Raw genomic sequence first — 13,188 nt, forward strand, 5'->3', positions numbered from 1 at the left:
AAGGCATCAGATGAAGCTGTTTGGGGCAACCTTGACGGTAAAAGCAGTTCCAATTCTGAGTCCAAGTGGTTCAAGGCCTGGCAAGTGGCACTGGACGTGCCTTCCCTGCCCGTTTGAGGGACCGACCTTTCAGGCGGCTTCCGCAGGTACCGGGCACCTTCCACGAGAACCCCGCCACTTGGGCGCCACAGTGAGGGGTTCGTTCGGTGTGTCCATCCGCTGTAGCTTATCTGTTAGCGCCCTCCCCTTGCCTGGAAGGCCTAGGTTACAACCCCGGAAAGCCTGAACTGGGGCAATGACAAGCACAATTTACACTTTGGAGTGATGTATGGGTTGGCCCAGGTGGCATTCATATCAGATACATACGTTATGTTAATTGGGTTGTCGCTGGAGTCTAGAACACCAAGCGACCAAGCTAAAGTACCGATACATCATGCGCATCGCAGGCCTCAGTGAAGGGTGATGTGGGTTGACAACGAGAGCGAGCTTCGTTGGACCACCATCCACCAGCTCCATTTCATTCCACTCCAGCTGAGCAAGCAGAGCAGCGCAAAATAGTCTTATTTGATGACACGATTTTCATTTGAAAGAGCCCGTCTAATCCTCGTCAGGAGCACCCTCGGCTCTGGCCATGGCTACTCCATTGGCTTCCGCTGGGTATATCTCAAGCACCAACACCGATGGGAAATGTCCAGCCTTATGTCTTCCCTTCTGCAAACGCCCTCAAATCGAAGCTCAATACAGTGATCATGGGACTCCCAATTTCATCAATGACTGTCTGCGATGCATCTAGCCTGGCCAACGGAAAGTCGCCCATCCACCTGCCTCTGCCTTCTCGCGCTCGTTCCTGGCAGTGTATAGGTGGTTGAGTAGCGTTTGATCCCCATCTCGAATGAAGGCCTCCTTCTTGTCTTGGAGACCCCATGCCACCAACATTTGTTGACGCCGGACAATCTGAGGCTCTCTGATAGAATCCTTGCGCCCGATCTGACGCATGTAGAGTGCAGGGGTGATCGTGCAGACGTTGAGTAGGCGGTGGTAGAGCTCCTTTTTGGAAGGAGGCGGGTCCATCTTGGACATGCTGAACGCCTTGCGGTTCTGCAGAATGTTCTTGCAGTCCAGGTCTGACACGCTGTCGAGAAAGTCCGTGGATGTCTGGAACTCGCCTTCGGATCCCCACAGGATGTACGGATTGATGTCAAAGTAGAAGTGGTGGGTCGAAATCTGAATCTTCTCGTAGAGTTGCATGGCAGGCCTAACGCAGTTCTCTTCAAAGTTCTTGTAGAACACATCGAGCTGGTCCTTTTTGCAGAGAATTTTGAAAATGCCTGCAAGCTCAATCGTCATCTCACGCATCCTCTTCTCTCGCACGCCTCTGAATTCGCGAGAGCTCACGATGGCATTGTAGGCCTCCGCGGTCCATGTCCGAATGGCGAATAGATCTGGCGACTTGGTCAGCTACACAAATGGTTATCACAGCGGTATATCTCTCACCTCGCTTGGGCTCGACAGTGTTCTGCAGCGCCATCTCTATGAAACTGAGAGACTCCACAAATGACGCGCAGGAGCCGTACAGAATCTTTTGGAAAATGCTGTCGTTGAGGAATCTCATAATGATGGAAATGATCACATCCTCATCTGTTTCGGGGAACATTGTGCCGTGGACTAGATCCGCGTGGGTTTGGATTGCGTGCTTCAGCTTGTGCGCCTCAGTCGGCCGTTTGCGCGAGTTGGTTAGGAGTTCATCGACGCCTTTGGCATGATTGTCGAGGAGCGGTGCCATGAACTTGGCAACCCAATCGGTGATGCCCTCAACGAGATCGTCGTATTGCTACCATTCTGTCAGACTGGTGAGTTTACGGAAAGGTTTGGGATTCACCTACGCGACCAACCTCCTCCGGCGTGAGCTCCTTGCGATAAGGCTGCAGGCTGAAGATGTGCGACTGGGCGTCCCTCAACTGCTCTTTCAAGGCCGAGTTCTCCGTCTTGAGCTCATTGACACTTGAGTACAGCGAATTGATATCTCTCTCCGCGTCCGTGAGCTTGGGAGCCTTGACGCTCTTGATCTCCTGAATCCTCTTCTCCATTCTGTCTGCTCTTTCCTCGGCGATCTCTGCCTGAGCTTTCGAGGACCTGAGCTTCTGGCGTAGGTCGTCGATATCGCGGTGCAAACGCAGCTCCAAAGCCGAGGCAGGAACGTTCTCGTCACACCGAGCTTGCAGAACCGAGTCCTGCGACGAGGTATCTCTTGTAGATTGCGAATTGTCGGTTTCAAGGTTGATCAAGTCTTCGCACTCGAGAAAGGAGGCCGAGGTGGTGGTTGACGGGGGTGACAGCGCGCGCTGAGGGGGAGGAACGTTGGCATTGGCAAAACGAGTGGCAACGAGACCTTTGGGCAGAGCTTGTCTTGGTCCCTTGCTCTGACCTCCGTTCTCGAGAACGGTGGCAGGCATCTCAACCTTTGTGAATCCCATAGCGTCGGACTCTGAGCAGAGATATGGGCTCGGAGGCTCTGCGTTGACGGATGGCGGGTTCTTGAGGGCTGAGCTGTAGGTAGGTTTGATACCCTCGAGTGGTATGGAAGCAGAGTCAGCTTCAATGGGCTTCTTGTCCGGGACAGGGGGGGTTTGGTTGTCGCGATGGTGCGGGAGGGTCGGGTCCAGTTGTTTGAGGTCGTCCATGATGTCGACCGGGGATGCTGGGCGGCGGAAACAACGGAGGGGGTGTTTGGACGAAAGATCTAAGGCCCGAAATCGCATTTGGGGTTGGGAGGAAAGTGCGCCAAGATAAGATGAAGTGCAGGAAGTCTGCCTAGGCTGGCAGCAGTGCAGGTAGGCTGGAAGCTGCTGGCGCTTCACGACTGCCATTCTTTCACGTTCGGTGAGAGAAATGATTCAAAGGAAGAAACAACAGACAAGCCGGATGCAAACTTCATAAACCTCCATTTGGCATTCACCATAGCTACCTATGGTTACTATCCACCTCTAAGGGTCGCTCCTGCCGCCGATAGTGTAGGGCATCGTTGAGGGAAGCTGCCCTCGGTCACAGTGGTGCTTCCATTGAGACACACCTTGGTGGGGCGAGGAGAAGCGTTTGAAGGCAGTGACGGTGACACTGTGCACTGGTGGAAGATGGCCCCTCGACAGCCTGGTACTACCTTATTCGTACTGTTACAATGGAATGCAGAGCTGAAATGCGTTTAATGCGTGTCCGCCTATCCGTTTTCTTTTGTCTGCCAATGGCATAATTCGGCGACGTTAGACATGCATCAAACACCCTGAGCCACGGAGCTTCAAGCTAGCACGGGCTTCCCGCAACATGCCTTACTGCTTACGGACAGGTTCGCGCCTGATCTAGAATCAGCCCTGCACTGAGTGAACCCCGCTATGCTGCCTATCCCCGTGGCGATCACCAAACCTTGGAACAATCCATCTCTTCTGGCAAACAGTGAGTAGCCTGCTCACCCAATGTCATTGAGGTGAGTTGATGACAGAGCAGTAGACGTAGTTAGGGAGAGCATGCTTTAGGTCGGAAATCAACATTCTTATCCCCGGATTTCCTCATTCTTGTCGGCGGAGGCCGACGCAGCGTGAGCCATGAAGGTAAGCTGTCTTGCGTTGAAGTTGACAAGGATCAAGCCTGCTTGAGCAGCGTGTCCTGGGGTAGTGGGGTTCTGGAAAAATGGCCCCGATACGTACCGAATATCAAGCTTGCATGCTCAGTGTCCCGGTCGAAAGCCTAAGCATACCGTTGTCGGGCGGCACTAGCGTCTAGGTAGTCTTTGGCGTGTGACTTGACCTTCACTTGTCGATATCCCGTCCTCATCGATGGGATACTTGATAGGGTGGCCTCATTACTAGAAAGCGCACCGCCTGATCTCGGTGACCTCATCCTGGTCACGTTCGCCATAATGGGCTTTGGTTCGTTGAAACAAGACGAGATGCCTCAGTGCCACCTAAGCGGGAGGCTCTCTCCAGCCCCACATCCATGTCACGGAACCGTCCGGTCATGGCAAGAACCCAGGGCCACTGATGTCCCTGCCCTCCCAGGTCCTTCCTTCCACATCTGCTTCGACCAGGAAGGCGCCTTCCATGCAGAATGCTAGCTGTTCCTGCCTTGCCTGCCAGCCAGCCTCATATGTACCGAGTACCTTACCTTACCTGAGGCTTTACTCTTCCAAAAATGTACCTGCTTGAAGAAGTCCAGCTTATGCCTGTTGCTGGTCACGCCGCTTGCTTATCCCCACCAGAGCTTCTTCTCTCTTTTTCGAGGCAGATTTCCATGACCTTGCGGACTTTCAACCTGACAACCTTTGCTCTTTCAAACAGTCCCGTCGTTATTCTCACTCGGACATCACCGGCGCCTCTTCATCCTCACTCCGCAGTCCACACTGGTCACGATCGCAAGATTCCGCGTATTTCGAGCGCCTCCCGAGTGCAATTCGCCAAGTCAGGCACACCAGTCCTACAGCCACCAAAACGAGGCCCTCTCTCCTGGGTCCTGGAACGTGGCAATTTCTTAGCCGGCTTCTTCTGCCTGCCTTTCTGCATATTTCATTTGCCATATCGCTGGTGCTACACCATTCCTCCTCTCCGCGGTCCCCGTTTCTTTCCTGTCTTTGTGATACCCAACAACAACGCGCACCACAATGGTCGACACCTTTGACAAGCTCGCTATCAGCGAGCGCAAGATCATCGTAGGCATCGATTTCGGCACCACCTATTCCGGCGTCGCCTGGGCGGAGACACAGCGCGCCGATCGACGGACGGCCATTACTATCTGGCCCATCAGCAAGACGGTCCGCGAGGGCGAATCTTCAGACAAGGTCCCAACCAAGCTCAGATATGCCGGCGACGAGATCCAATGGGGCTTTTCCATTCCCATCACTGCGCCGCAGGATGAAGTTGTCGAGTGGTTCAAGCTGTAAGTCAACTGGTTCTGGAGACGTTGACACTCGTCAGCAGGATGTGCTAACGTTTTGCAGCGATCTTGACCCCTCCCTCCAGAGCATGGGACAGGCCGTCTCTTCGGAGGCTAGGGGTGGTCGAAACGTCGACAAACTAGTCACTGACTACATATCTGCTCTTGGCGAGCACCTCATGTACACATTGAGGGAGAAGCTTGGCGAACAAGTCGTCACAACAACCCCCCTCGAGTTCGTTGTCACTGTCCCCGCCATTTGGTCCGATTTGGCCAAAGAGAAGACGAAGCAAGCGTGCAAGAAGGCCTCGGGTCTATCCAGCTCCAAGTCACCCATTCACCTCGTCTCTGAGCCCGAAGCGGCAGCCATCTACGCTCTGCACGGTCTCGACCCTCATGGCCTCAAGGTCGGCGACACTGTCGTGGTAGTCGACGCTGGCGGTGGTACGGTGGACTTGATCTCCTACACAATCACCGGCCTAAAGCCTATCCTGGAGGTCCAAGAGGCTGCTCCAGGATCGGGTGCGTTGTGTGGCTCGACCTTCCTGAACATGCGCTTCGCGAAGTTTCTCAAGGCGAAGCTAGGCAAGGAAGAGGGCTTCGACGACGAGGTAATGGCAGAGGCCATGGAGCAGTTCGAGAAGAAGGTAGGTTCTTTTGCTCTACTAGAGCAGCTGATACTGACAACACGCAGGTCAAGCGCCAGTTCACCCTGGGTGCTGCCCCGGACGAAACCTATACGATCCCCGTCGGCGGTCTCAACAACAACCGAGAGCTTGGGATCAACCGTGGTCGTTTCGCCCTAAAGGCATCTGATCTGCAGACCATCTTTGAGCCCGTGGTTCTCGAGTGTATCAAATTGGTGAAGGACCAGATCACAACCAGCGGCGTGCCCATCCGGGCCGTGCTTCTGGTCGGTGGTTTCGGCGCCTCCAATTACCTCAAGGAACGCTTGCGCAACGCTATTGACAGGAACATTCAGATTATGCAGCCTCCGAACGCCTGGCAAGCTGTCGTCCAAGGTGCCGTCATGAAGGGACTTGCTCAAGTATCTCCCGACCGCCTTACTCAGGTCAGAGTTCAGAACCGGAAGGCCCGCAAGCACTACGGAACCGAATGGCGCACCAAGTACGACCCCAAGATCCATGGCCATGTCGAAAGCAAGCGTCACTGGTGTGGCCTTGATGGCTGCTACAAAGTGTACACAATGGAATGGTTCATCCAGCGTGGAGACAATGTCTCGGAGAACGAGCCATTTTACACTTCTTTCGTGTGGACTGGTCTCGTCAGCCAGGGTCGCATCAAGAAGATCAAGATGGACATCTACGCCGATCGCACACCTCGGACGGCTCCTGTGGCCCGCGACGATAACGTTTCCATGCTCGTGCACGTTGAGGCTGACGTCAGTCACATCCCCGAGAATATGCTCGCGCGTCGCCAGGGGTCTGATGGACAATGGTACTACGAGCTGAGCTGCAAGATCGAGGCGATGTATCTGTCCGCCTCGACAACCTACACACTACTGTACAACAGTAAGTCTCGCTTGCCCTTAACACTTGACACACGGTCACTAATAGTCCGCAGACTCTCGTTACAACACAGTTACTGCAGAATATGTTTGATTGCTTGGAGACGGATGTTATGTTGGAACTGAAAATGGACTGCAGTGCTGCAGAGGGCGTAATTCGTAATCAGCAACTGGGGTCTTTTATGTCTTCTGCGTGACGCAGAGAGACTCTGGTGAAGTATTTTCCTCCCTGGCACCATGACACATAGCTATAGTGGAATGTAACTGTCAATTATTATGGTTATTCTTGTGTGAAGGTTTGTTGCTCGATATGTTTTCCTGTTAGTGTTTTCGTCTCGAGACATTGCCTCGGACGACGACGGCATCGTGCAAGGACATTTGTGCTCACAAATTACCGTGTAAACAATCAATCCCCATAACAAGAACATCAATAAGGTCAAGAACCATGTCCTTGATCATTTTCATCATACATACGAATACTGAATGTTCCATGCCGCTGGTGATTGGCTTCAAGGCGAATGTGGTCCTTTCACCCCCCGTCACTAGTAAGACTCAGGCATTCGAAACCTGTCAAGATCAACTATTCCTCCTCTGACTGGCGCCTTGGCAGCTGCTACATTCATGTCCCCCGGCATGGACAAGACTCGCACATTCACAACATTTCAAGGCCGGGCATCGTGTGCGATGTCTTCGGAAACCGAGACGTCTGCCCACCCCGCCGTCAATCTGGGGACGCTCGAACCTGGGGAAGCAGGGTTGCGTGACCTTGGTGTTTACTTTTTATAATTGGTGATGTTGAGGATCTTGGACCGGTAGATACAGTAATGCTTTCCTTTAGAAATATGGTGCCTTTTCGGCAGGCTGTCGTGATTATGGATGTGCATAGTAAGCTGGAATGTCGAAATAAGCACACGCAGGGGGCCAAAGGTCGATTTGCAGGCCGCGGTCGATATATACCATCACAATGAATGGTCAGGGAACAGGTTGGAGGACTGGAGTCTGGACTTTTGAGCGCTGAAGCAAGCATCGTTCATGGTGGTGCGTAGAACTACGTTCCTGGATGCTATCTTGTCGGTGTTTCCTTTTTTGTTTATTACTCTTTACATCCCGTACACAAGTTTCAGACGGCCTTATAGCAATGTTCACAGTGATTCAAAGTCTAAGACTCGGAGATATCGATGGTAACGCCTTATATCGAAATACGAGGCTCCCAGTTATCGAGTCATTTGCGCAGGGTTATTCTACTGTGGTTTGTGTCACTAGGACGTTGATAACGGACAATGTTTCAGTAAACGCAAACCTTAGCAACTAGAGCGCTCTGGAGAACACTGCTATGTAAGATCCCACCGGCTTCTGCCCATCGGTCTTCGCAAGAAGGCCCTTTCTTCAAACGGCCTCATGACTCTACGATTTTATCGCAGTAAGGGTTTCTCTTTGTGAGATATAGAGTTCTTGCAGTCCACCTGAAACTTTCTGAGTTTAGGGCGGACAGATCGGACTCGGAGCATTATCCAGCTGATCATAAGAAGGCATACTAGATATCTTGGGTATAAATGGCCATTGTTTCCTCCGTGTAATTAGGCTCAGATGCATTAAACTCAGCCTTTTGTTATCTGCACAACTTTGCTGATTCCAAGACCCTATCTTTACAAACCCTACCGTACGAAAAGCCTTCACCATGCGTCCCGCCTTGATTCTATCTCTCTTCCTCGGCGCCGTCATGGCTGTCGATGTAAGTCTCCTCTCTCAATGGAGTCATGACGAACACTACTGACATCCTTAGGACGTCTCGCGCGCTCCGCACGCTGTCCAGGCCAGAGCCGGACCAGGCGCCGGCCACGCCCTCCTCCATGAGGCATTCGTATACAAACGAGAGGGCAAGGGGAAAAAGAGCCAGCCGAAACAACCAAGCCCGAAGCCCGGCCAACGTCCTGATCCCCCACGTTTCCCCGGCGGCGGCCGTAATTGAGATTCTGGTTGGCTCACCCGCTCCATCTTCGTTGTGCTTTGTAAGGACAAGACATCTGAGCGGACCCCATTTATCTAGGTTCGGGTGGTCTGTAGAGAACATATTTGCACCTCGGGAAGCGTTTCCTTTGGCCAGTGATCTAGTCGGGAATAGACCTGAACAGCGGAAGAAACAGGGGAGAAGGGAAGTGGTGAACAGGATGACCCGTGCTACACAAACGTTTCTAGATCATAGATTGACGATGGCAAAGCAATTCATCGCGAGGATTGCCCAGGGACCAATCGTCCAGGACCAAAAGTCCGGTCTTTTACTTATAATACTGTTTGTAAAGAACAGCCTGAGTTTGGCTCGAGGGCAACCTATCATTGGCTTTTGATAACCAGTTGTGATGTCAAATACAAATATTTTCATTGGGCAGACGATCAAAACCTGTATTAAGTCTATACTATATTATCGTCTTAATTAATAAAAGGTTTACGCTTAATTTGAACAGCAACTTAGTCGTAAAGGGCACTTTTTGATGTGACTGGTCGGAGATTATGACCGAATGGTTTTTCTCCAACCGAGTCAGTTTCGTAGCGACAACGGCGGCCATAACAGCTGGCTTCCCTGACCCATTTGTAAAAGAATGCTCATGATCAGACAATTTTGGAGGCGATGACAAGGAGAATATTGGATGCCGAGATATAGTGGTTACCCATGGAGGGGCGGCATCTTGACGGGGCAGATTGGGGTTCGTCCCAACAATCAGGCTGACCACGAGGGTAGCAGAAGCATACGAAGCGTGGGCCGATACCGTTGCATGCTGCGGACTATCCCAACGGGCATGGTTCCCCGGAATCAAACACCAAAAATATGTCTAAGCCGTACGTCCAGGTGCTCTACGCGTGTATCCGCCCCGATCGACGTGCGTGGGGTGTTTGTTTCGTAGCAGACCCTAGCAATACTCGTAAAAAAGAGCTGCAGTAGGGAATAAGAATGGCTAAGCGGGCTTGCGTCAGCCCGTCAAAGGGGGGTGATCCTTATCATGGCCCTATGCCCAGCACCAAACGAATCAGAAAAAAAAAGGCTTGTTTTGAGTCGGGCCTGTTGGGCCACAGCCCTCCCGCTGCGGATACGCGTATGGGCGGAGCCGTGATTGGCGAGCCGAGACTGAAAGCCGGCAACAACACCCGAAGGGCTAGCAGGGATCAGACATCCTTACGAGTGTCGTCCAATCACGGGCGATTCCATCCACGTATACGTCCATATGGGGAAGCCGGGCGGGGCCTCGTTGAACGTCCAAAGCTTCGCCCGTCGAATGTTGCCTGGGCGAAAAACGCGTATGGAAGAGATGGCGACAGCCTCTCCAGACTCCGGTACACGGATCCGGCCTCGCGGACGGGAGACCAAATTTCCTTTCGTTTCCCAGGCACCTGGGATTCCGCTATAAAGATGGCTGTATTCGATTCCCCTGTGCCTTGGCGAATGCAACAGCTGCAACACGAACACGAAAGGGAGAAGGAGTATCATCACCATCAGCAACGAGACGACTTGATCGAGAGACGCTGACGAGAGTCCTGTACCCCGAAACACCAAAAATCACCACACGGGAGGAAGCTGAGATTTATCCAATATGCCGGAGCTCCAGTCGCACAATGGTTACTACCTCTGGCACTATGTGCCCAGCATGGTGGCTGCCATCATCTTCGAGGTGCTCTTCGTCCTGGTTACCCTCTACCACGCGTGGATGATTGCGAGGACCAAGACGTGGTTCTGCATCGTGTTTGTCATTGGCGGCATTCGTAAGTCCCAGGCGGGATTCCTCGTCAATGTTTGACATTTGCCATGGGTACTAACAAGCGTCCTCTCGCAGTTGAAATCATCGGATACGCAGGCCGAGCCATCGCCCGCGAGCGCACCGCTGAGATCGGCCCCTACGTCATGCAGAGCATCACGATCCTCGTCGCGCCCGCGCTCTTCGCCGCCTCGGTCTACATGACGCTGGGAAGAATCATCCGCTCCGTCCACGGCGAGTCGCTCTCGGTGATCCGCGTCAACTGGCTCACGCGCATTTTTGTCGCGGGCGACTGCTTCTCCTTCCTGGTGCAGGCCAGCGGTGGCGGTCTTATGGTCAAGGACGGCAGTCAGAAGATGGGCCAGAACCTGATCGTGGCTGGTCTCGTCATCCAGATCGTGCTGTTCGGCATCTTCTGGCTGACGTCCATCATCTTCCACTCGCGCCTGGCCAAGTACCCGACCGAGGCCTCTGCGAGCGGCAACTCGCCATGGAAGTCTGGCCTGTGGATGCTGTACACCGTGAGCTGTCTCATCATGGTGCGATCCATCTTCCGCCTGATCGAGTACCTCATGGGCGGAGACGGATACCCTCTGCAGCACGAGTGGACGCTCTACGTCTTTGACGCGATGCTCATGTTCCTCGTCATGGTCGTCTTCGGCTGGCGCTTCCCCAGTGCGTTCCAGATTCGTAAGAACGGCAGCCAGTCGACCTCGGACGTCGAGGGCTTCGACATGACGGAGCAGGACACGCAGCAGCGGTCGATGCGCAAGTCGATGAGGTGAAGGGCAAGAGCCAGCGAGGCAGACGTCCCATGTGGAGGACGGAGTAGTCCGGAGAGATTGTAATCATTGCCGGTGGATCACGGAGGTGGTGTAACGTCGGAGAGCGGCCAGGACGAGACAGGAAAGACTGGAGACTATCGGACAGTTCCTGAATAATAATCAAGGTGGCAGAGAAGGGAACATGGAAGGGCGGGAATAGGACGGCAGAACTGCGGTGTAATTGGTTTCGCCGTGTTCTTCATTGGCTCCAGGCAGGATTAGAGATGCAGTAACGACAGCAGGGAACGCACATTAGAGCAGGCGGCACTTTCCATTTAGGGCATTGATAGGGGGGGAAGGGACGCGTGGACAGGGCGCAGCGCGGGCTGATTCAGGGGCGACCTTCGGTGCATTGAGCCCCAGAGGGGCCCTTTGGTAGCAGAGGTAGCACCCAACAAACGGGTTGGATTAGGGATACGGTCCACTAACAGGGATCGCTATATTCTAGCGGCATCTGCCGAACCGCCTGGGCGCCTTCTTCAGGTGAGGTGGGCGGGGTTCACCTACTGCCTCCCTAAGCCTGTAGACTAAGCATATTCTTCCCCCACCAAAAAAAGGCTGAAGCAAAGAAAGTCCGCTTCGCATTCGCATTCTTGAAAAACATCACCACCTCATAGTCCACCTTTAAAAGAACCACCTGTCGCCGCACCCGCACGACCTCCTCTTGTCGCCGCGCCCTCTCAATGGCTTGTGTCCGGCCATTGACCCCCCGTCGACCGGTCCTCTAACCCCTCCTCCCCCCGTCCCGCTCTCTATACGCGCGTGAGGATGGCCCCCCAGACGCGCAACCACTCCCCGGCCATGGGCTCAACCAACGGCGACGAGGCTGCTACGCCAGCGGCAACCGCAGCCGGTGACGTCAAGCTTCGCCGGGCGCACAGAAAGTCTCGCAACGGCTGCAAGGAATGCAAGCGCCGCCATGTCAAGTGCGACGAGACGCGTCCGACATGCGTCAACTGCGCTACCGCCGAGCGGCACTGCTCCTACCTCGACTCCCTCCCGGCATCGGCCCGCTCAGCCGTCCCGGCCAAGCGAGTGCTCGTCGCCGGCGGCTACAGCCCGGCCCAGAGCCCCGGGAGCACGAGCGCGAGCGGGAGCCAGGTGCCCATGCTCGGCAACTACACCTCCGCCTCCTCGCCCTCCATCACCGCCGTCGTCAACGACTTCGTCACCCGCTCCGGCGAGTCCAATGAGGTCCTGCGCCCGGCTAACGGCCAGTTCTTCACCCTCGACCACCTGCGCCTCTTCCGCCACCTCCAGGTCGGCATGCCCACCTTCGTCGGCGAGGAGAAGTTCCTGAGGCCCATGCTGGACATGAGCATGGAGGCCGCCCTCGGCGCCCCTTACCTCATGGACATCATGCTCTCCCACGCAGCCATGCATCTGGCCGAGACCGAGACAGACCCGGCGCGCGCAGAGGTCTACCACCAGCACGCCGCCCAGCTCCAGACACGCGGCCTCATGCTCTTCAACGAGGCCAAGGAGGAGGTCTCGGAGGACACCTGCATCCCCATGTTTCTCTTCTCCTCCACCGTCGGCACCCAGGTCCTCTGCGAGACCCTCCGCACCAACCGCGACGACTTCAACGCCTTCCTCGACCAGTTCGCCTGGTATCTCAGCCTCCACCGCGGCGTCAGCGCCGTCACCGGCCGCTCCTGGCACATCATCCGACAGTCCGGCGCCAAGGAGTTCATCGACTTCCTCGAGGCCAGGCAGCCCCACGCCCAGGTTCCCGAGATGGACGCCATTCACCGCATGCTCGACCAAGCCGACCTGGGCCCAGCATCCCTCGAGGCCTGCCGAGCCGCCGCCGAGGTCCTCCGCCACGCCTACGCCATCTACCGCAGCATCTCCGAGCGGAGCAGCCACCAGTCCTCCGGCGTCATGGCCTTTGGCGTCCGCATCACCACCGGCTTCATCGACGTCCTCAAGCAGCGCCGCCCGGAGGCACTCGTTATCCTAGCTTACTATGCCGTGCTCCTCCATTGGTGCCGCGGGTACTGGGTGTTTTGCGACGCGGGTCAGTTCATGATCCGCTCCATCTCGGCGCATCTTGGCGATTACTGGTCGGAATGGCTCGCCTTTCCCAACTCTGTGCTCGAGGACTGCCAGCAGCAACATGCAGGTTGAAAGCCAAAAGCAAATCCCAGTGACACCTCCTGCATGGGCA

The 13,188-nt window shown here is 54.8% G+C and overlaps 5 protein-coding genes across 5 annotated transcripts; 4 read left to right on the forward strand and 1 right to left on the reverse strand.

Annotated features, from left to right (window-relative positions):
- Positions 1–789: 789 nt before the first annotated feature.
- On the reverse strand, positions 790–2,681 carry COL26b_007887 (uncharacterized protein; the record flags this gene model as incomplete). Its single annotated transcript, XM_053180666.1, has 3 exons — positions 790–1,442; positions 1,495–1,831; positions 1,884–2,681. The coding sequence occupies 3 exons, from the start codon at positions 2,679–2,681 to the stop codon at positions 790–792; spliced, it is 1,788 nt and encodes a 595-aa protein (XP_053035345.1).
- Positions 2,682–4,648: 1,967 nt separating this feature from the next.
- On the forward strand, positions 4,649–6,604 carry COL26b_007888 (uncharacterized protein; the record flags this gene model as incomplete). Its single annotated transcript, XM_053180667.1, has 4 exons — positions 4,649–4,923; positions 4,985–5,567; positions 5,615–6,452; positions 6,588–6,604. The coding sequence occupies 4 exons, from the start codon at positions 4,649–4,651 to the stop codon at positions 6,602–6,604; spliced, it is 1,713 nt and encodes a 570-aa protein (XP_053035346.1).
- A 1,522-nt stretch (positions 6,605–8,126) lies between these two features.
- On the forward strand, positions 8,127–8,417 carry COL26b_007889 (uncharacterized protein; the record flags this gene model as incomplete). Its single annotated transcript, XM_053180668.1, has 2 exons — positions 8,127–8,180; positions 8,232–8,417. 2 exons carry the CDS (start codon positions 8,127–8,129, stop codon positions 8,415–8,417), a joined length of 240 nt encoding a protein of 79 aa, XP_053035347.1.
- A 1,615-nt stretch (positions 8,418–10,032) lies between these two features.
- COL26b_007890 (uncharacterized protein) lies at positions 10,033–10,979 on the forward strand (the record flags this gene model as incomplete). The annotated part of the gene is made up of 2 exons (XM_053180669.1): positions 10,033–10,201; positions 10,273–10,979. 2 exons carry the CDS (start codon positions 10,033–10,035, stop codon positions 10,977–10,979), a joined length of 876 nt encoding a protein of 291 aa, XP_053035348.1.
- An 807-nt stretch (positions 10,980–11,786) lies between these two features.
- Positions 11,787–13,148, forward strand: COL26b_007891 (uncharacterized protein; the record flags this gene model as incomplete). Its single annotated transcript, XM_053180670.1, has 1 exon — positions 11,787–13,148. The coding sequence occupies one exon, from the start codon at positions 11,787–11,789 to the stop codon at positions 13,146–13,148; it is 1,362 nt and encodes a 453-aa protein (XP_053035349.1).
- Between the last annotated feature and the right edge of the window lie 40 nt (positions 13,149–13,188).

The sequence above is a fragment of the Colletotrichum chrysophilum genome, assembly GCF_026319265.1.
Source record: "Colletotrichum chrysophilum strain AFK26 chromosome Unknown scaffold_66, whole genome shotgun sequence".
NCBI lineage: Eukaryota > Fungi > Ascomycota > Sordariomycetes > Glomerellales > Glomerellaceae > Colletotrichum > Colletotrichum chrysophilum.